Below are 21,285 nucleotides of genomic sequence, written 5' to 3' on the forward strand. Positions count from 1 at the left end.
ACAGGTTGTGAAGTGACAGCATTTTGAATTTGGGCACTATCACAATCAGGTTCAGGACAGAAAGATCCAGAATGAATCTCCAAGAATTTTCTTTCATTAACACTAAGAATATCCTTGAATAAAAAGCCTTCCTACCTGGGAAGAAGGAACTGGTTCTATCACTCCTTGGGACAGCATGTAATGAAGAACTGGTGGAAACAAGAGTCTAATCTGGAAAATGAGGAATAACCCCTGCTCCCCGGAAAGGAACAACTTCGTCTCAATTTCTTCTGTAACCTTGATGTATGATTTTCAGAACCAATCTGTCTACTGTTGCCAAGGACAAAAACGGAGATACAGGGTGGGAGGAATTTACTAGGTCTCTTGAACGAGTCATTCAGACTTGTTGGAATCACCTTGGGTTTGGGAGGTTGGAGACTTCTTTTTGGAACCTCCTTGCCATTTTTTCTTAAACATCTCTTTACCTGTAATTGGATGTGATAGAAAATCCCCTGGAAATTTGGAATAGAGATTCCCTGGATCACTTTGCTCAGATGGGCCAAAGACTACATCTCTGTTGAAGGGAGAATTTAAAATCTCATTTTCAATATCATCATGGAGGTTCAGAGATAAAACAGTCTTCATACTTTCAGAATTTGTAAGAACAAACTTTAAAATATGAACCTGACAATTAAAAATTCATTCTAAAAATCAAAGTTGCAGAAGTGGACACATTTTCCCAAACCTATCAATAAGTTTCACATCCTTGTTAGAAAGAGTAAGACTGGAATTAACTCACTGCTTAGCAGAGATGGGATCAATTAAATTTATAGCTGCTTGGTCTGGTTTTGGAATAGTGTGTAAAATTTTAAAAGACTGAGGAACTTTATACATCCTATCTGCCTTTTTGTTGAATATCAGGAAAATTGCAGGCGGTAACACACACATCTTCTAAAGCAGACAGAATGGGAGAAATGGGTGTAGGCTATGTAAAATCCTTCTGTAACAAATCATAGTATTCTCTGAATGACTGAGAAACCTCGGTGTTCTCCCACTGAAAACAGTGGCACATTCTAGCAATAGTCTCAGAGAAAGAGAACCCTCCATAGGGAGAATCAGAAACTGAGCTCTCCTCTAAGTCTCAGTCAGAAGTCTGGAATCCGGCCCTACATCTTCCTGTTAAGATTCAGAATCTTTAACCTGTTGAGGAAAAGAAGGTCAACAAAACTGAGAAAATATAAGTTTATTCCCCAAAGGGATCTTATATGTCCAACAAAGGATAGTACAAGCTGACCGTTGTTCATAAAAGCCTCAGTTGTGTCCTCCCCCACATACACACACACATGTGTATTCCCATCCTAGACAGTGCATGTTTATGAAGAGAATACCTTTTTAATACCAAACAAAATTCTGAAAATCAGGCTTAAGCAAAAACTCACTGAGCCACCCAAGCATTGTGAAAAAAAAGCCATTTAAAATTTATAACTTTCTGGTCTGTTTTAACGTAAGTTATTGCATACTTCATAACACAAAATAAATAAAACAATTTTTTAAAATGCATTTACCATGACCTGCCTGGTCTGCCTTTTCTCCGACTGAGATTGTATTTGTATAGTCTGCCTGTGTTGGCACTGTCACCTGCATGAAAGAGCATGTTGTTCAACATATAACAGGTCATATCTGTTTGGGTTGTCTTGTAGTAGCTTTATAGGAAACAAGCATTGAAGGAAATTAGAAAAGGAGTAGGGGAACATACATGATGATACAGTAGAGAATGCAAAGATCAAAACATCAATAATACAGGTACGAGAGAGGGAATTTTTGTTGGCATAAGGTTATGATACTGCCTGTCAGTACCAGTGTGGCCAGGGGCACCTGGTTTCTTAAGGAGCTTCTTTGTATAACAGCTGGGCATTTATAGAAGGATAAACTGCAAGTTATTCTGATATGTCTCTTTAAGAGTGAGATGTAATAAAAAGTGTATGTGTGTCATGTGATCATACATAGAGCATTTAAAGTAGCAGTCTTGAAGTGAACACACAATCCTTTTGCATCTTTGTTTTTATCATTATAGGACTACTTCAACATATGTGTGAATAATACATGGTGGCCTGAATTTATGACATCAGGCATGAACATTTTGTCAGGTGTAATACGGATGTACTATTATAATGTTTGGTGGCCTGAATTTATGACATCAGGCATGAACATTTTGTCAGGTGTAATACAGATGCACTATTATAATGTTTGGTGGCCTGAATTTATGACATCAGGCATGAACATTTTGTCAGGTGTAATACAGATGCACTATTATAATGTTTGGTGGCCTGAATTTATGACATCAGGCATGAACATTTTGTCAGGTGTAATACAGATGCACTATTATAATGTTTGGTGGCCTGAATTTATGACATCAGGCATGAACATTTTGTCAGGTGTAATACAGATGCACTATTATAATGTTTGGTGGCCTGAATTTATGACATCAGGCATGAACATTTTGTCAGGTGTAATACAGATGCACTATTATAATGTTTGGTGGCCTGAATTTATGACATCAGGCATGAACATTTTGTCAGGTGTAATACAAATGCACTATTACAATGATTGAAGAGAATTAGGCTGTTGTAATCTGAGGTTTGAGGTGTATTTTGGGGGCTGTGTTTTTGCATTTTTGTGGCAATTTTTGCCTCTATGATTACAGAGCAGTGATGCAGGGTAATTTCCCTTACCAGCCCTATTATGTGATCTCCGAGTTAAATTCAGTTTCAGTGGGTTAGGGGTTGCAGACAGTTGCTCTATTGCAAACGTACTGTTTCTACTACATCAAATAAGTCAGGCATTGTATCATTTTTTTGATAATGGAGGTACAGCAATCAAAACCCGTGATCTTATGAACAACATCGGCACATGCAAAAAAGGCAGGACCCAAAGAGACGGCAATCCCAAAGTAAGAAAAACAACAGCAAGGACAGAGGTTTGCCCACCAAGATAAATGCTACAGTAATAATCGGTAACGGACTATTACAGTTACTTCCCTATCCCACTCTGCAGAAAGATTTACCCACTTTCAGCTCAGTGGCTGCAGACAACATCAGACTGATCCTTCCCTGAGGTAATGTCTACAAGTTACACTTACGAATTCGGCGTAACTGCATTTCCATTGCCTATTCCTACCAGTCCAAGTGATCAGGTCTGCCTGATCATACCTTTAATTCAGAAACTGCTTAGCAGTCATTCATTAATGCCAGTATCTTTGGCAGAACAAGGAAAACGGTTTGACTCAAGATTTTCCTACTACAGAAGAAAAAAGACAGTGAAGACCTGTGTTAGAATTCAAAAGCCTGTAGAAGTTTATGGAGGCAAAACGTTCAAGATGCCAACACTAAAACAGGACTTCTTCTCGTTAAGGCACATTTATGATGATCAGGGATATGAAAATTACTTATATCACCATTCATAAAATTCACAATAAATTTGTCAAACGTCATGTTGATGATATGCTTTACTAGTTCAGTTTCTAGCCATTTCATATCTTTGTTTTGCCAATATTATTCACCAAAAGCTTAGCTGCAGTATATGCTGACTTTTTTTTCTGGGGGAGGGTGTTCCTTTTGGCTCCCTGCAGTTAACTGTCACCACACCCCCAGATCACTTAGCCTCCCTTAGGCTAATCCCAACCCATGTCAGTGGCCAGTGAGGATCCTGAGGCAGCTTCACACCCTAACCTTCCTCTCCTCTGTGCACACCTGCACTATCCTTGAGACAGACATATAAGGGGGCATACCGATGTATTGTTCCATTTCCACAGTGACTCAGCTACTGCCCCTGCCTCTTCTTTAGAAAATGGCCTCAGTGCATCCCCAGCCTCTGATAGAGGTCTACCATGAGGGATATGCCACAGTGTATGCCTCCTCCCCCTGCCAATGGGCACGCCTACACTCCCATAAAAGTGTCTCTTGCATCTGATGCGCAAATCCAACGTAGGTGCCTGAACGATAGTCAGGGCTTTACCCCTCTATGCCGTGGTGCTGATTTCTTCACCTCAGAGATACGGACTTTCACATTTCCCTTACCTGGATGACTGCCTTGATTCGATCTATCTTTCTTCGGAGTTTATATCCTGCATTTCAGTAATCTATGCCATGCTTCCAAAATCTAGGTCTTTTTCTTAGTCTACAAAAGTCAGTTCTGTTTCTCTTCTACAACAAAGAAAATTTTGTAGGCAGTCCTGAATTCCAGATTTTACACAGTATCTTTATCTTGGGTAGGATGCAACTATCAATGCACTTCTTCATACATATTTCAAAACAAAAGGTACAAAGGAAAGGACATTTCCCTAGCATTTAACTTTTGTCAGATAATAAACAAGGTTAACAGAGAGCTACCTCCACAATCTTTAGAATTAGAGTTCATCTGTAGAACATCTCTTTCCTTTAAACATAACCCCATGTGAATGGCAGCCAAATTTCCATCAACCAAGGACTGCTCTTTGTTCCTCTGATTTGGGGCTGGAAGATCAGACTGGACTCAAGATTAGGCTTGAGGAGCTCACCTCCAAGACCATCAAGTCCTTCAAGGCCTGTGACTTCCAACTCATTGGGAGCAACATATAACCCATAGAGATGACAGCTGTGCATCTGGCTCTGATAACCTTCATGTCATCCTTCAGGACTGGACACTCTGAGCCAGCCAAACACATTGTAACATTATAGTAACATGCCAGCAAACTGGAGGTGCCTTTACAAAACACATGAGAATATCTGACAGCAAGTAATTTAACTTAATTTGCCACTTCAGGTTATCGACATTCTAAGTCAGCAAAACACTTTGGCAGGCACTCTAAGAGGAGAAATATTAACTTCATATGAGTAGAAACTGTAGAAAAAAAAGATCTTTTTCATGATTATTGAAAATAGGTTCAGCCAAGTATGGATGTGTGCGCCATTTGTCTAAATCACCAGTTTCCTCTGTTTTGCACAAGGCTTCCCAACAGCTTAGCATATAAGGCACCAATGCCCAACACTTCCTCCATCAGCTGGAGTCAAGATCTACTGTATGCCTTCTCATCAACTCATCTGACACTAAAGCTGTTGCTGAAATTAAGAAGATAAAATCAAATGTTATCCTATCTTCATAGCTCCATGCTTGTCAAGACAATCATAGTTCGTGCAAATGTTGATCCCTCACACAGTAACCCTACTGCTTTTTAGTTAGTCATCCAGAAACCAAATTTCAGTTCTCTGATTATAACAGTACTTCTTCTTCTTCTTTTGGCTTTTCCCAGTTAGGGGTCACCACAGCGGAACTCTGGTCCGCTAATGATTGGTAGTAGATTTTTTTATGGGTGCCGAGGTGCCAGCTCGACGCCCAACTTTCAATGAAGGCATGCCCATGCTACGCATGTCTTTCAAATGCCACTCGACCACGGGGAGGACATGCAGACTCCACGCAGAAGGCGCTCCAGCCAAGAATCAAATGGGAGAACCTCTTGCAGTGAGGCAATAATGCTACCGCTGCACCACCGTGGCTTCACTGATTATAACAGCACTGAAGATCTCAAATTAATAAGAAACAGTCACCTTTTCTCTTCATGGGTGTGATACCTCCTACTCCTTTCCTCAGGGATTGTGCACTCCTGGAGTTTGGATATATCATTAGCGGGGGGGACACACCACCGGCTAATTATTTATTCTAACTCACAGTGGGGACAAAGGGCCTTGCCACCCTGAAAAAGCACTTACGCTTGGTTATTTCTGCTTTGAGTTTAATCCTTGGACCAAGCACAGTAGCTATTGATGTTCTGTTTTCAGCATTTTTACATCAATGTTACGGATGTCAATATTTCATCCATTAGATGTAGAGTACTGCATCCATTTATGTATATATATCATATATATATATATATATATATATATATATATATATATATATATATATATAGATAGATATAGATATAGCTATAGATATATATAGATGGGTCTACTGTATTTGGTCGAATTACACTTGGTCGAAAATGATTTCAAGCATCCCACTTCACTGAAAATGAAATAGAGCCCCTGCCCCACTGCAGTGCAACCCTGGATTGAGAATAATAAGTAAGGGGGGTGTTTGCAAATAGTTTTTACCAAACATATATATATATCAATGTATTTTTAATGGATACACCTTTATATAATAGCAAATACACTACAGTTATGTGGGGGGCTATGCCCCACACCCCACAATGTGGGGGGCTGTGCTTCCCACACCCCCTTACTTATTATACTCACTCCAGGGTCGCACTGCAGTGGGGCAGGGGTTATATTTCATTTTTGACCAAATGAAATTCGACCAAATGTGCTTTCAGTCAAATGTGCTTTCAGTGAAGTGGGCTGCCTGAAATCATTTTCGACCAAGTGTAATTCGACCAAATACAGTAGATCCATATATATATATATATATATATATATATATATATATATATATATATATATATATATATATATATATATATATACACACACACATACATACACACATACATACATACATACAGACATACACTCACTCTGCCCTAGAGCAGGTTTGATTTTATTAAGCACATTGAGTGAGATACAGGTAGCACAGTTGATTAAAGAGGACAGTTTTTCTCAAAATGGAGCCTGACTGCCAGACATCTCATTATCTTCTTGTACAGATAAATTCTGCTCACATGCACTTATTAAATTAGTTGAATGCCAGTCAGGCAGGCCTAGAACTGTATGGCTTAAACTGTGTTTCATGAGACAGAATGCATAGGGGTCACTTAGTGAAGTGTTAGTTATGCCAATGCCACTGGCCTGCAGGCAGCCTGGCATGCTTTATACACAAACATCAAACGGGGGATCACATAACAAAAGCATTTATGCTTGCAGCTTTAATGCAAGACAGTGAGGAATTAACATTTTAATGCACACGTGCACACAGGGGTTAGAGAGTCATCCATACCAGAGATTAAATAAATTGCTTTGTTGCTGTTTATACCATGATACAATATAGAACAAGTTAATCCTAGAGAATCTCAGGCAGTGCAGATTACAGGGCTAAATCGATTTACAGCATAAACATAAAGACTTGCTTTATTTAGTATCAAACTTTCCTCCATATACAATTACTTTTTACAACTTTGAGCACTTCATATGTGAAATAATAGCTCAAAGATGGATAAAATAATTTTCATTATTTCAATTTGTCTTGACCCTTACCGTTTTTCTGCTCTTCAGTGAGCTGCTCAACCTGCAATCAAAAAAAACAGAAGAAATTAGTTTTATAACCTCTATACTTTCAGCATTTGTCATCTGTTAACTGTGTCATCATGTTTTAAAGAACAATTTATGTATAAGTGGCAATGTTGTTCAGTTCAATTTTGAGCTGCAGTACTTTATAATATAGGTCACCCTGTGCTATGTATAACAAGTACCAATATAAGCCACCCTGTGCCATGTATAAGAAGTACAACCACATACAATAACAGAGGTACTTCACTGCATAATATTACAGAAATGTACTTGAAATAGTAGGCTAGAAACTTAAAAAATCAACATAGTTTTGTGATTTATGTCAGTAGTTGGCACAGAGGTTAAGGGTCAGTAGTTGGCACAGAGGTTAAGGTCACATTTTAGTTCCTGTGGTACAGCGTTTGATTCTCTCAGCCATGTGATTTATGTCAGTAGTTGGTACAGAGGTTAAGGTCACAGTTTTAGTTCCTGTGGCACAGCGTCTGATTCTCTCAGCCATCATTTGCTTACTGTGCAATCTTGAGTAAGTAACTTAACCAGTCATTGCTATCAAATCAACCCTGAAAAGGGACAGTGTCAGGTAGACCTACCTGGTTAACAAATAGGTATTAGTATTATTTGTGCAATACATTGAAAAATCATCAACTGAGGTAAAACAACTTCTCATTTACAAGCAAGTGACATTATCTGGCTTTTACTATACTTAAGACTGCACTTTAACATATTATGTACTCATATCACTAAAACTGGAACTTCTTTCTGTCTTGTTTTTGTCATTTGTTCCACTTCAAGTGCAATAATGGAAAGGAGGATGCATGAATGTAACTGAAATCATAATGGTAGTTAAAAAAGGGAAGGATCCCCAGAGTCAGAGATAGCATGAACAAATAAAAGTAGAGGACCATATACTAAGGCTATGGAGACAGTGCACATAGTGAATGGGGTGTACCAGACACAGCTTTGGGGGGAACAAAGCTAGGGAGGGCACACATGTCACAGTGCACAGTACATTTATGACAAACGCACACACACACTCACATTTATATATATATATATATATATATATATATATATATATATATATATATATATATATATATATACATACATGCACACATATATGGCTCCACTAGTGTTCGATTCATGGAAACCTCAACATGCTTTATATTTGCACACTTACATCGACATGCTTTTATGTGTGCTCCAAGGCTCCAAGTGCTCTGTAACCCCCATCCCCCGCTAATTATATATATGCTAACTCTGAGATCAAATAAACCTCAAGGAAAGGGCATATACCCCTACCCCAGGGACTGTCGATCTTGCACTGCTGTCAACCAATTGCAAATGACAACCAACAATGACAAATGTCAACAATACACAGGCTGACCATCTGGATTTTTAGTTTGCACCGGGAACCAAGACACCTATATATATATATATATATATATATATATATATATATATATATATATACACATCCTGTATGATACTCAGAAGAGGGACAAGGTTTTGAGATGATTAGGTCCTTGATTTTTTTTTTTTAGTAAGAAAATGCTATGGTTCTTCCAGGTGTGACCAGTATTTACACAGGTACATACCAAAAGGGGCATTATACTCAATGATATGCATAATTAGTGTTGAGAACAGTGGAATAATAACACTCCTGGATCTGGATGCAATTCCCTTAGATACACGCTGTGCAGTGAAAAAGGACTTCCTTACAACACTGTAAAGACAGTAATCAAAGGACAGTTCATTGTCAATATAGATTCCCAAGTCCCTAACTACAGGATCAATTTTCAGAGGTGTGTTGTCAATGTGATAGTTACAAGGGGAGTCACGCTTACTTATATACCGCTTGACATTACAAAGACATGTGTCTGGAGCATTTCTCCCAAGGCCTCCACAGAAAATTGGCTTTGTTCCAAGTTGGACTTTCCCAGTAAGCAAATGTTAAATAAATAAATAAATAAATAAATAAAAATAAATAAATTTAGTTTTAGATCATGGTTTTGACACCAGCTGTTTGTTAAGTAGAGGTCTTCTTGGAAGATCTTGGTGTCCTCTGTGGAGTTTGTAATGACATCATAGGTTCATAGGTAGGTACTAGGCTATTGGTACTAGGGCCTATATAAGCCTAGCCAAAAAGGTACCCTGGCTTTCGCCACCCAAGAAAATAATTTTCCTGTGCCCTTGTCGAGCAGAGCCGCAGAGGTGATCCCCGGGGTGAATTTCCTATTTCCCAACCAATCATTAAGATTTTTCTTGAAGAGTGCTAATGAGGAGCTTTGTTTGATATAGATAGGTAGTTAGTTCCAGAGTATGGGAAGTCTCTGGGACAGGAATCTGTCCCTCCAGCATGTTCTGTTTATTGTGGTGACAAGGTTTAGGTCCCTAAAGCGTGTAGCTCGGAGGGATTGGGATTTCTTTAAGTGGAGCATGTCCAACAGCTCTGGGTTTGACATAGCTTTGTATGTCAGGCAGAGATCGCCTCTGTGTAGGCGATGTGTGATGGAGTAAAGCTGGAGTTTTTTGAGACAGTCTGTGTACGGCATCTGTTTTGAGGCCGGTAATCCTCTTTGTGAGGTATTTCTGTGACCTTTCCAGTTGTAGATGTCTTCTGAGGTACATAACAAAAGGGGCGTTGTACTCTATAATGGTTCTAATGAGTGACGAGTAGAGGGGAACAATGACCACTTTTTTTCCTGTATGAAAAACCTTTTGTGATGAGGTGTGCCATGTAGAAGGATTTTCTGACTACTGTGGTGATGTGATTATCAAAAGAGAGACTACTGTCCACCTGTGCCCCAAGGTCTCTTATCACACTTTCGGTGTTAAGTAGACTACCACCTATGTGGTAGATCATGGGTACAGAGTTTTTACCAAAGAGGATGACAATGCACTTTTTGCCACTGAGCTTGAGGCCATGGCTTTGACACCAGGCATCTGTCTCCATTAGGCCCTTTTGTAGGATGTCCACATCGTTAGGTGGTTCGATTATGGCTCCTAGTTTGCAGTCATCTGCAAACTTCATTAGCCAAAGACCTTCTGTGTTAACCTGTACTTCAGAAAAGTAGATACCAAACAGGAGAGGACCCAGGACTGAACCCTGTGGTACTCCACTTGTCACTGGTCTGAAGTCAGATTTGGAGTCTGCTACTTTCACAGTGTGGGTTCTGTCAGTGAGCCAGTTGGCAACCCATCTTGTGACATAGGGATTTAAATCTAGTTTAGTGAGTTTGTCTATAATTCCAGAGTGGGGGGATGGTGTCAAAAGCCTTGGTGAGATCTAGATAGGCTGTGTGAACCACCTTAACCTCGTCTATGGCTTTGGTGGCTGCTTCAAAGAAGTCTATCAGGTTTAGGAGACATGATCTGCCCTTTTCAAACCCGAACTGGGTGGGGTGCAGAGTTTGGAGATTACCAATGTCTTTGTGTATAAGATCCATGATGATAAGTTCCATGGCCTTGCAGACCAGGCTGGTTAGGCTAATGGGGCGGTATTTCCCGGGGTCCATGGTGGCTCCCCCTTTGTGGAGTGGAATAACCATTGCTGTGCGCCATTCAGTGGGCACAAAGCCTGAGGTGAGGCTATGATTGAGCACGGTGCTTAGGTGGGGTGCCAGTTCATTCTGCAGTTCATGTAGAATGCAGCCTGGGATGTTGTCAGATCCCATGGATGCTGTGTTCTTGGCTTTGGAGAGTGTGGTTTTTACCTGTGCAGCGGTGATTACAGGAACTTTGCATTCTTCCGGTATAGAGATGGGCCCTTTAGTGGGTGAGAGGGGGGATAAAGTTAGCACTAAACCTATCTGCCAGGATGTTGGCAATATCAATTGGTTCTGTATATTTTGTGCCATTGTATTGTAATTCAGAGCAGATCTGAGTATTGCCATTGAGATTCTTGACATAGCTATAGAATGCTTTGTGGATGTCTTTAGAATCAGTGGCGATTTTGTTTTCGTAACTAGCTTTGGAGGAATTTATGAGGGATCTCTGCTTCCTACTGAGGCTGACCAGGGAGTTCCTCCAATCATGGGATTTTACTCTTTTTTTGCAACAGTTTCTTTCTTCTGTTGCTGTTGTAGAGTTTGTTTATGGCAGGAGACCACTAGATTGGCTTCCTTTTTTTTGGAGGATAGCATCTCGGTTCTGTTAGGGATAGCACGATCCATGCACTCATTTAAGTGCTTATAAAGTGCATTTGTGTAGGATTCAGCAGTCATACCTCTATTGCCCGTCTGCATGGGTGTCATGATGTTTGCGACTTCTGTCTTAAGAAGCTAGAAGTTGGCTATGGAGAAATTTTTTTATGGTGGTTTTCCTAATGGGGGTGGGGCGGGATGTGGACGTCTATGGTGATTAGCTTGTGGTTGGATCTGACCAATGAGGAATTGACCTCTGGTGTGGAACACTGGTCACCCATGTTGGTAATGACCAGGTCTAGGATATTGCTGCCCCTGGTGAGGGTGTGGATAAGTTGATCCAAGGCATTGGAATTTATGAATTCCAGAAAACATTGAGCAAAAGAGTTGGTACATGAGTAGTTTTCCCAGTTAATGGTGGGGTAGTTGAAATCACCCATTATTAGGGTGTTGGGTTGTACCCTAATATTTTCCAGTGTATCGAGAAATGATGAGTGGGAATCCTGGGGCATGGTGGGGGATCTGTAGCAAGTTATAATTTTGATTGCTGTCTTGCCCAGCATTAGTTGCACTTGGATAATCTCGGATGCATTATGCTGACCAACTAGCCTGGAGGTGTCGGTATCCTTAATAAATATGGACACGCCTCCTCCTTTAGTGTTTCAGTCCAGGTTAGGTGGCTGAAAGGTGTGGTATGAATTATAGCCTGGTAATGCAGGGGTGCTCTCTGGACCCTTGAACCAGGTCTCTGTCACTGCACAGATGTCGATGTTCTCCATTTTAAGGAGTGCCTCGAGTGAATGCATTTTGAGGTTTAGACTTCTAGCACTGAGTAGCATTACCCTCAGGTTTTGCTTGCTTGTATCTGTTAAGGTGGTGAATTTGTCATTTGAACCTTGCCTAAAAAAGGCACTATAAGGGTGGCAAGAGCCTTAACCAGTATCCGGAATCCCAAGGGCAACAGATCTAGGCCATTTCTGGCAAAGCATTGTGGTCTGTCAATCATATCATCCCAGGCAGACAGATACTGGATCCCCTTAGAATGACACCAGAAGCTTAGCCAATTGTTGAAGTCAATCATTTTGTCCTTGTACTGTGGTATCATTCTGGGTGATGGCAGGATGCTACTCAGGGCTAGGGTCATACCAGCCTGGGCTACAAGATCTAAGAGCTCCTCCATGTTTCTTTTCATGTAGTCCAGGGAGGTACTTCTTAGGTCATTCACATCAACATGGTCAATGACAGAGTCATATTTGTACTTGTTGGAGAGTGACCTGAGTGTGTGTGTTATGTGGTGGATCCTGGCACCCAACAGGCAGCTGACAGTAACTTTCTCCTTGTTTAACCTGGTGAGTGGAACATCAGTGTGCCTGACTATAGAGTCACCTATGACTAGAGTGCTGGGTACATTGTTATGCCTTATGGGCTGTGGTTGAGTGGCACACTGAGTTTGTGGGCTATATGTCATTTGGGTTGTATTGGGGGTGGAGATTGCTTGCATTTCTGCTTTGGATGTCTATGTTGCTTGAGCAGATTTTTATTGAGAGCCTCCGTGAATGTAGGTGTGTGTTTCGTGTTTCTATGTGTGTGTTTTGGTGGTGTATGTTTTGGGGACTATGTGATGAGTGTGGTGTGGTGCAAGTATTTACCTTCTCCTCTTGACTGTCTAGTCCAGTCTTGGGTGAAGAGAGCTTTGCTTCCAGTTTGGCTATATAAGTGCAGCTTTCACAGTTTGTAGTGTTGGGTGGTAGGAGAAAAGGGTTGTCTATGTACATGAGGCAATTGCTGCATTGCCTCAAGATGGCCAGAATCATCAGGTAGACAGGAGAAAACACTGGTAGCTGACCCTTAGACATGTCTGGATAGGTGCTTATTTATTAAGTACTAAAAACTGTTTTCCTCTAGACAACTGAGGAAAGTTGAGTGCTGTAGTAATTTGTAGCTTATTTAATGCTTACAATGAGTTCTGAACAAGTGCTGAGCTCAAAGAAACAGATTTTAGTGCTAAAACTAAAAAACTGGCTAGTTCTAAAGGAAAATTTGAAGAGCAGACTTTATGGCATCAGGAATAGTTTAACCCTAGCTAAGTGGTGATGCATAAAGTGTATTTTTTTTAATATAACAGTAGCAAATGAGCAAACTGATTTAAACAAATTAACCAGTTAACCAATAAAAAGCTAAAAACAGAGCCCCATTCCAGCAGTCTTCAATCGGACAAGTTCTAACTGCACACTCCTGCCACTAGGGTGCAGGGGAACCTTCTCCAAAAAAGATGGTCTGGATTAGTGCTCAAGTTATGCAAACAAAACTAGATTCAGCAGGTCTGAATTTAGTCCATGCTACAGCAAACTAGGCACACCAATTTCAGAAAGAAACGGTTCAAATAAGCCGGCACAATAACCCTTTAACCAGAAACTCCCAGCTCAGAAAGGCAGAATCTACCTTCTCCTCCCACAAGAGTGCAGACTACACCTTCTTAATGTAAAATAACTTTCCCAAAGCCCAAGTGCTTAAACCAGAACTAATACACTTTTAGAATAACAGACACTAAGCCTTCAATCAGCAACTCCCAACTTAGAAGGATGTAAGCTACCTGTCCTGCCACAACAGTGCAGGCCACAAACCTTCTTAATGTAAAACAACTGGTCTGAAGCCCAAGTGCTTCAACCAAAGGCTTAGAATAACAGTTATAATTTAATCGGGCTACTAACAAGCAGTAATAAATACAACAGAATAAATGCAATTAAGTACTTTTAAGAACAAGCAGCAAAAGCAAAATAAAGTAATAAAGTAGGGAGAAACACAAATACAGTAAAAGCAGATGAATAAAGTGCTATTTTTATATAACAATAGAAAACAAGCAAACTGATTTAAACAAATTAGCCAATTTACCAGTAAAAAAGCTAAAAACTGAGCCCTGTTCCAGCGGTCTTCAATCAGGCAAGTTCTAACTGCACACTCCTGCCACTAGAGTGCAGGGGAAGCTTCTCCAAAAGAGATGGCCTGGATTAGTGCTCAAGTTATACAAACAAAACTAGATTCAGGATGCCTGAATCTAGTCTATGCTACAGCAACCAAGGTGCACCAATTTCAGAAAGAAACAGTTCAAATAAGCAGGCACAATAAGCCTTTAACCAGAAATTTCCAGCTCAGAAGGGTAGAATCTAGTCTCTCCTCCCACAAGAGTGCAGACCACAAACCTTCTTAATGAAAAATAACTGTCCTGAAGTCCAAGATCTTTAACCAGAACTAATACACTTTTAGAATAACAGACACTGAGCCTTCAATCAGCAATTCCCAACTTAGATGGATGTAAGCTACCTGTCCTGCCACAACAGTGCAGACCACAAACCTTCTTAATGTAATACAACTGGTCTGGAGCCCAAGTGCTTAAACCAAAAGGCTTAGAGTAATAGTTACAATTTAATCAGGCTACTACCAATCTGTAATAAATGGAGCGGAATAAATACAACTGAGTACTTTTAAGAAGAAGCATTAGCTTTGACATCTGAGAATCAAATCCCAAAGAGAAGTAGTAGCCCAAGGGCTAAATTCTGGGGTACACTGCTGTTGTCAAGTTTTTTACAGGAAATAGAGACATTCACCTAACTTCTTGGATTCTATTTATAAGTCGAATTGTTATCCAGTGAGTTACATAGGAACTGATATTTAGCTGGGAAAGTTTATCTATGATACCTGAAATGCTCATGAAGCTGTTCTTTAAAGAAAAAGTGGTAGATACTGGTAGAAATCCTGTTCAGACTCCCAGCTGAGTTTGTGAGTACAGGCAACCAGTGGCATCTGGAAAACATTTCAGAAGCCAAGGGGCATGCTTATGAAAACCGACAATATTAAAAAAGTGTAGATTAAATTTATTATATGTTGCTTCTGTTAGATGTTACATGCAAATGTGTCCTAAAATAGGTATAGTCATAAAACATTCAATTAAAATGGTAATATATTGGCTGTTAACTTTCTTCTCATGCACCCCTCATAATTGTGACAAAAAGTCAAGTGGGCAATGTAACAAAAATGAAGCTCAGCTAAACACAAAACAGCAAAAGAAAGTCCAAAGGAGCTGCAAACCTTTGTATTTTAATATAAAAAATGTTAAAACATACAATATAGTTACAAGAAGTAACTGAAGAAGAGTTCTACTCCAAAGCTTGTGAGTGTATATTGTATGTTTCAGTGTTTTTATATTAAAGTAGGGTAATGTGAAGCTCCCTTTGGGCATTTCCCCCCCAAATCGTGACCACAGCAAACAGTATGGAGTGCATTTAGCATTCATTCAGTTATATATTCTGAAGGTTATGCATGCGGCCACTTCATAACAGTCTCTTCTGAGCCTGGGATTAAGTACTGTCCACTGTAAATGGGAAACATCCACTCTCTCACTCCATATTAACCAGTGGAAGACCACAAAATCAGGCTTGCTGATGCAGTAGATGTGATATCCCTAAGATTTGAGACAACTTCACTTTTAGCAATCGGGTGCTGTCTTCTGTCTTTGTAAAATCTTTACTCCCAGCAGCACCTCTTCAGCAGCATGATGGAATTTGTGTGTTTATTTAACTGGGTGACTGATTTAAAACCCTGTCTGCATCATATTTCTTTGAAACCAGAAGTAATGTCTCTCTCTTTCTGCTGATGGATTGACTGGTAAGCTTATGGAATGCAGAACTGCCCAGATTAAATGTTTACATTTTTAGAAGTATAGATGACTTCAGTCTGAATGAGATGTTTCTTGACTACAAATAAAAGCTATCCCTTCCTTCATCATGTTGTCAGTACAGCACTTCCTTTCAGAGGATTAGAGATGTGACCATAGTCATACTGTTTCATCAGCATATTCATATCACAGAGTACTCCAATGTTATGTTGAGTTATTTAGAACATTAAACCTTCCTGTAAGATCCAGTCAGGAACAAGCATGCATGTTGACTTCAACCTCTTCAAATTACTCAAGATGTCCTATAAACAGTATCCTTCCATCACATTGATTAGAATGTCATCTGGTTGCATCATCTTTAATCTATCCGATTGATCTCTGGCTAAACCCTTGTCCTTTTCATCAGATTATCCTACTTCTTTCATGAATCTCAAGTACTTACCCTGATAACAAAGTTTACTTCCTTGTGGGAAGGATCCTCTCAGTTTCTTCTAAAGAAAAGTCCCTCTGCAACCTTCTGGAAAAGCATCTCCACATTGCTGTAGATTTAATGATGGTGCTTCTCTATGCTCCAAAAGTATTAGAACGTCTGAGTTACCCAGGTGTCACCAAGGTTATGTTTCCATTACTTGGGTTACTTCAAGGCTAATCATTAATTAGAGTGAAGAGTGTATATGGGAGAAAGAGAAAGTGAGTGGCAGAAGAGTATATATGTTACAAATGTACTGTATATTCACTTACCAAGGTCACTAGACTGGAAAGTCAGTCTGCTTAAGGAGAAACTGGTAGAAACTGGCAGTTGTGCTCTGGTGGCTGTACCATGTTAACACTTGTAAGTTATTATGTTGCCATAGCACAGAGTTATTATTTTATTTATTTATTTATTTATTTTACAGTTTGTTTACCGGGATAGTCTATTGGGCCAAGAAGAGGTCGTTTTCAATGGAGTCCCAGGGAGAAAAGCTCCATGAACAATATAATATGAAGACAATGCATTTACATTTGTGTAATACTATTGAAGAACGATGGTATTACACAACATGACAAAAAATCCACGATTGCAGTGAAAATAGAGTCAAAAAAGCAAACGGTAAAATTACACACACACACACACACACACACACACACACACACACACACACACACAAAGTCAATTAAAATAAGAAAAATCCATTGGTTCATATTCCTGTTAAATTAGTTACAATGTAAAATAACAGGGTTGACATTACAGTTTTACATGAAATCTTAGCGTTAAAGTAGGATGGGGATAAGAGGTGTTAATTGTCGAATGTAAGAAAGGCGGGGCAATAAGAACGTAAAGCATGAGTAGCAGCAAATACGAAAAATGAAGATGGTGGTAGTCAGAGACACTCAGTGTGATGAAGAGAGAAGTAAAGGATTTTATATAAAATCCGGGAAACAATATTCTGTTACATAATAAGTATCTGTGAACTAAGAGCTGACTGATTTTTAGATTAAACAACTAAATGCATTTGCAAGAAGGTACAGTGAACCATTCTTTTTTTTTCATTCAGTTATTCTTCCATACCCACTAATGAAAAAATAGCCAAATATCGGTCACAGGAATATTTCTCTTCATTTTACACTATTACAGTTACCAATTTGGGGAGTGTCTGCACTTGCTATTGAAGCAGGACAGCCTGAAGAAAAAATAAATGACAATGTTAACACTGCACTAAACTACTGGGTTTAGCCAGGGAGCAACTTGATGGATTACAGGATGATGCAACAACATGACATTCTGATCGATGTGATGGAAGGCAACAGTTATAGGACACCCTGATTAATGTGAGGAGGGTAAAGTCACCTAAAATCATGTTAAAATAAATAAATAAAAAAGAACTCAACCAAAAATAGCATTTACATTGCAAAATCTGCTGTTGCTGTAGCTTGTCCCTGTTTATTATGTATGTTGACTGCGCAAGTACAGGCGAATATCACAATGCTGGTACAACCGCACCTAATGAGCCAGTAAAGTAAAATAAAATGGTCATACCAGACAAAACAGACTAAAACACAGCCAAAGTCATATAATATTGTAACATGGAATAGTTTCATAACAAAATGGCAGACCTTACTATGGTGATCATTAAAGAAAATAAAACCTGAGGTAAGATAAATTAATTTCAGCCAGGCAAACGTTTTTACTTAAGTGTTAGCCAGTTACTCCATAGACATGCAACAGTGGCAGCAATGCATAATAAAAGTTTTTACTTACGTGTTAGCCAGTTACTCCATAGACATGCAACAGTGGCAGCAATGCATAATAAATCAGCTGTCACATAAGATACACAATAAAGACAGTTGTATACTGCTTCAGCTGAATAAATAATTATGTCCTTAAGGCTTTAGCTAACCAATCTATAGAAACGTAATAGTTACAGTGATGTATAACTATCACAGGGTAAAGAAGAAAAATAGGTGTATATTTTATCAGCTACAGAACTAAAATATAACTGCCCAAACTTACTGACGCTTAGGTCGCATACAGTGCATGCAATCCAAATCAGTATTATGCATTACTGTTTATCCACTGAATTTAATAAGTATGCAAACTTTTTTCACACACTCTTTTTTGTCTTATGTGTTATGTGCAGAGATGCAAGTATTTGGAAGACACAGTAAACTACATAATTCACTCATTCTTTGACACCCAGTAGTAAAAAGTAATAACAGGCAACAGGAATATTTTCCTTTATTTTTCATGACTTATGAATATCTGGAGGAAAGCCACAGTAAAAGAAACAGGCTTGCAAAAGGCTGCATTCAGCTGTTCAAACATGAATACATGAACTATTATAGAACAAAATTTGTGGAAAAACAGCATTCTACCGCCCCTAAATACACACACGTGCACGCACACACACACACACTGGAACTGCATGTTTTATTATTGAAAATGAATTGACTGAAATGAGAGAAAAATCCTTTCAGTTCACTCTCACAAATATTAGCTGATCAGACTTGTATGAGGTGCTGCTAAACTGTTTATGCATCATCAGATTACCAATGCATGGTAATACTGTTTTGCGTGAAATAAAGAAAAAAATGTTTTGCTACATAATAAGTGTCTATGAACTATCAAGACATGGTTTTGCAAAGCGCATAATCAGTTAATTACAGTAGGAAGCATTAATCCATGCTAAATGCAATTGGCACAAGCATCATTTAGTGAAAAGTATAAATTATGTGAATGAAGCATTATGACAACCTTTATTTACTCTGCTGTTATTACAGAAATAAAATGCAATTTGTTTTTAGTCATCACTGTCAATATAAAGAGCAGAAATGACACAGCCCTGCAGTTCATGGTTTCTGATTTTTTTTTGAAGACATCACTATAGCTCTAGCTTTCAGCCCTTGATGTTTTATCAGGAAAGCAGTTCTAGTTTTCACATTTTGATGTTAAATCACAAATACAGTTCAAGCTGCCGACATTAAATCATAAATGCAGTTCCATTTCCCAATGTTAATGCACAAAACATTTCCAGTTCCCAGTTTAAAGTACAATGCATTTCCAGCTTTCAGCATACAATACAGTTTTACAGTTCCCAATTTCTCCTGAAAATCACTGTATTTTCAACTTTCCCATTTCCTATGTTAAACTATAATGCACTCAGCTTACAAAACAACTTGACAAGTCCTATTTTTTTTAAATCATGTTTTCCAAGCTTTCATCTCCTGATATTAAACAACTGCAGTTCTAGTGTTCACTTCTCTATGTTAAACCACAAACACAATTCCAATTTTTAGCTCCTAGTTTCTTTTTAAACAAAAAATTGCAATACTATCAAGTAGGTCCTTATTGCTAGCATGGAAAACAACATCAACAGCATTTCAGTTCTCACTGCTATATCATAAACTTAGTTCCAGCTTCCAGTTCCTAATATATTTTCAAATAGATATTACTTATATTGGTGAGTAGAACTTGGGTTATCAATATACCAGAAACAAAGAAGTCGGCATCTGAAAGAAGCTGCAAAGCAAATCACTATATTCAGACACGGTTCACAGCAGTGAAAGACTGGTTTCAGCATGAAAATGAACTCCTTTCCAGTGGTGAAACTCCCACCACCTTCCTCATGAAAGCTGTGAACTTATAACATGCTACAAACATTTCTACAAAAAAGCACAATAAGCGTGGCATTTCGTACTCCCAAAAATGAAAAGTATCTTGTCTGAAATTGGGTATTTCCTTTTTGTACATACAGAGAGGGATGGAGAGGAAAGAGGGACAGAAACACTTATTACAGGATACTGAAGATCTGCTCTCGTAGTCAGCCTGTTAGTATATGAATCAAAGACAAATCCTAAACATAATGGGAGGAAGTGACCCAAAATTAGAGATAAGTTTTGAATATTGATAATATATACTTAGAAAGTTGCTAGGACAACAATTTTATCTAACAAAGATTATACCTCTGAAGTCTGAAACTCAAATTCTTTATAACTGCAGTCCTCAAAGATTTGTCAGAAAACCACAATGCACTGAAGAACAGATAAAAATATAAGGCAAAATCATGGGCATTCTTTGACATCAGAGACATCTGGAGGGCATGACACTCATAATAGTTTCACTGGTAGGTGCACCTGTGTCAAAACATGGGAGGAATATCAGGCAGGTGGTGCTGCGGTAGCGTTGTCGCCTCACAGTAAGACGTTGTCCTGTTCGATTCGCAGCTAAAGCGTCTTCTATGTGGAGACATGCATGAATGGGCATACCTTCGTTGAAGGTTGTGCGTCAGAGCTGGCAACTCGGCACGTAAAAATATACCGGAGTTCCGCTGTGGCGACCCCTAACCGGGAAAAAGACACAACAACATTCTTAAAATGAGAGGATGGAATTAACACTTCATAATAACTCTACATAAGCCAAGTTCAATGTCTTTTAAGAGACAGTCATTTAAATACATGGCTACCATTTCAAAAGCTGAACTAGAGACATTTGTTAGAGAATCATTATTTCTTGTACAGTTGTACAGTGTCAATCAATGCAAAGACGTTGCTTAAACTTTAGTATCCAATGTCAAATCATATGTTGATGCATGACTGCACAAAACAGATTCATATAAACACAGATATGATGCATATGAGTAGGCTTGATAAGTCGTATTGGAAAGAAAAAGGCAAAAAAAGTTACTCTTATATGGGCAGACCCCACAGCTTTCAACTCAATGTGCTGTTGTCTAACCACTGGATAAACCCAATG

At 39.0% G+C, this 21,285-nt stretch overlaps 1 protein-coding gene across 1 annotated transcript in view; it reads right to left on the reverse strand.

Moving 5' to 3' along the window:
- Positions 1-21,285, reverse strand: part of TNNC1 (troponin C1, slow skeletal and cardiac type) — a 205,451-nt gene that overhangs the window by 66,612 nt on the left and 117,554 nt on the right. Inside the window, exon 2 of the mRNA XM_044078858.1 lies at positions 7,206-7,236. Coding sequence (XP_043934793.1) covers positions 7,206-7,236 — 31 coding nt within the window. The remainder of the gene's footprint in view (positions 1-7,205; positions 7,237-21,285) is intronic.

The sequence above is a fragment of the Protopterus annectens genome, chromosome 7.part1 (assembly GCF_019279795.1).
Source record: "Protopterus annectens isolate FY-2018-M chromosome 7.part1, PAN1.0, whole genome shotgun sequence".
Taxonomy (NCBI): Eukaryota; Metazoa; Chordata; order Ceratodontiformes; family Protopteridae; genus Protopterus; species Protopterus annectens.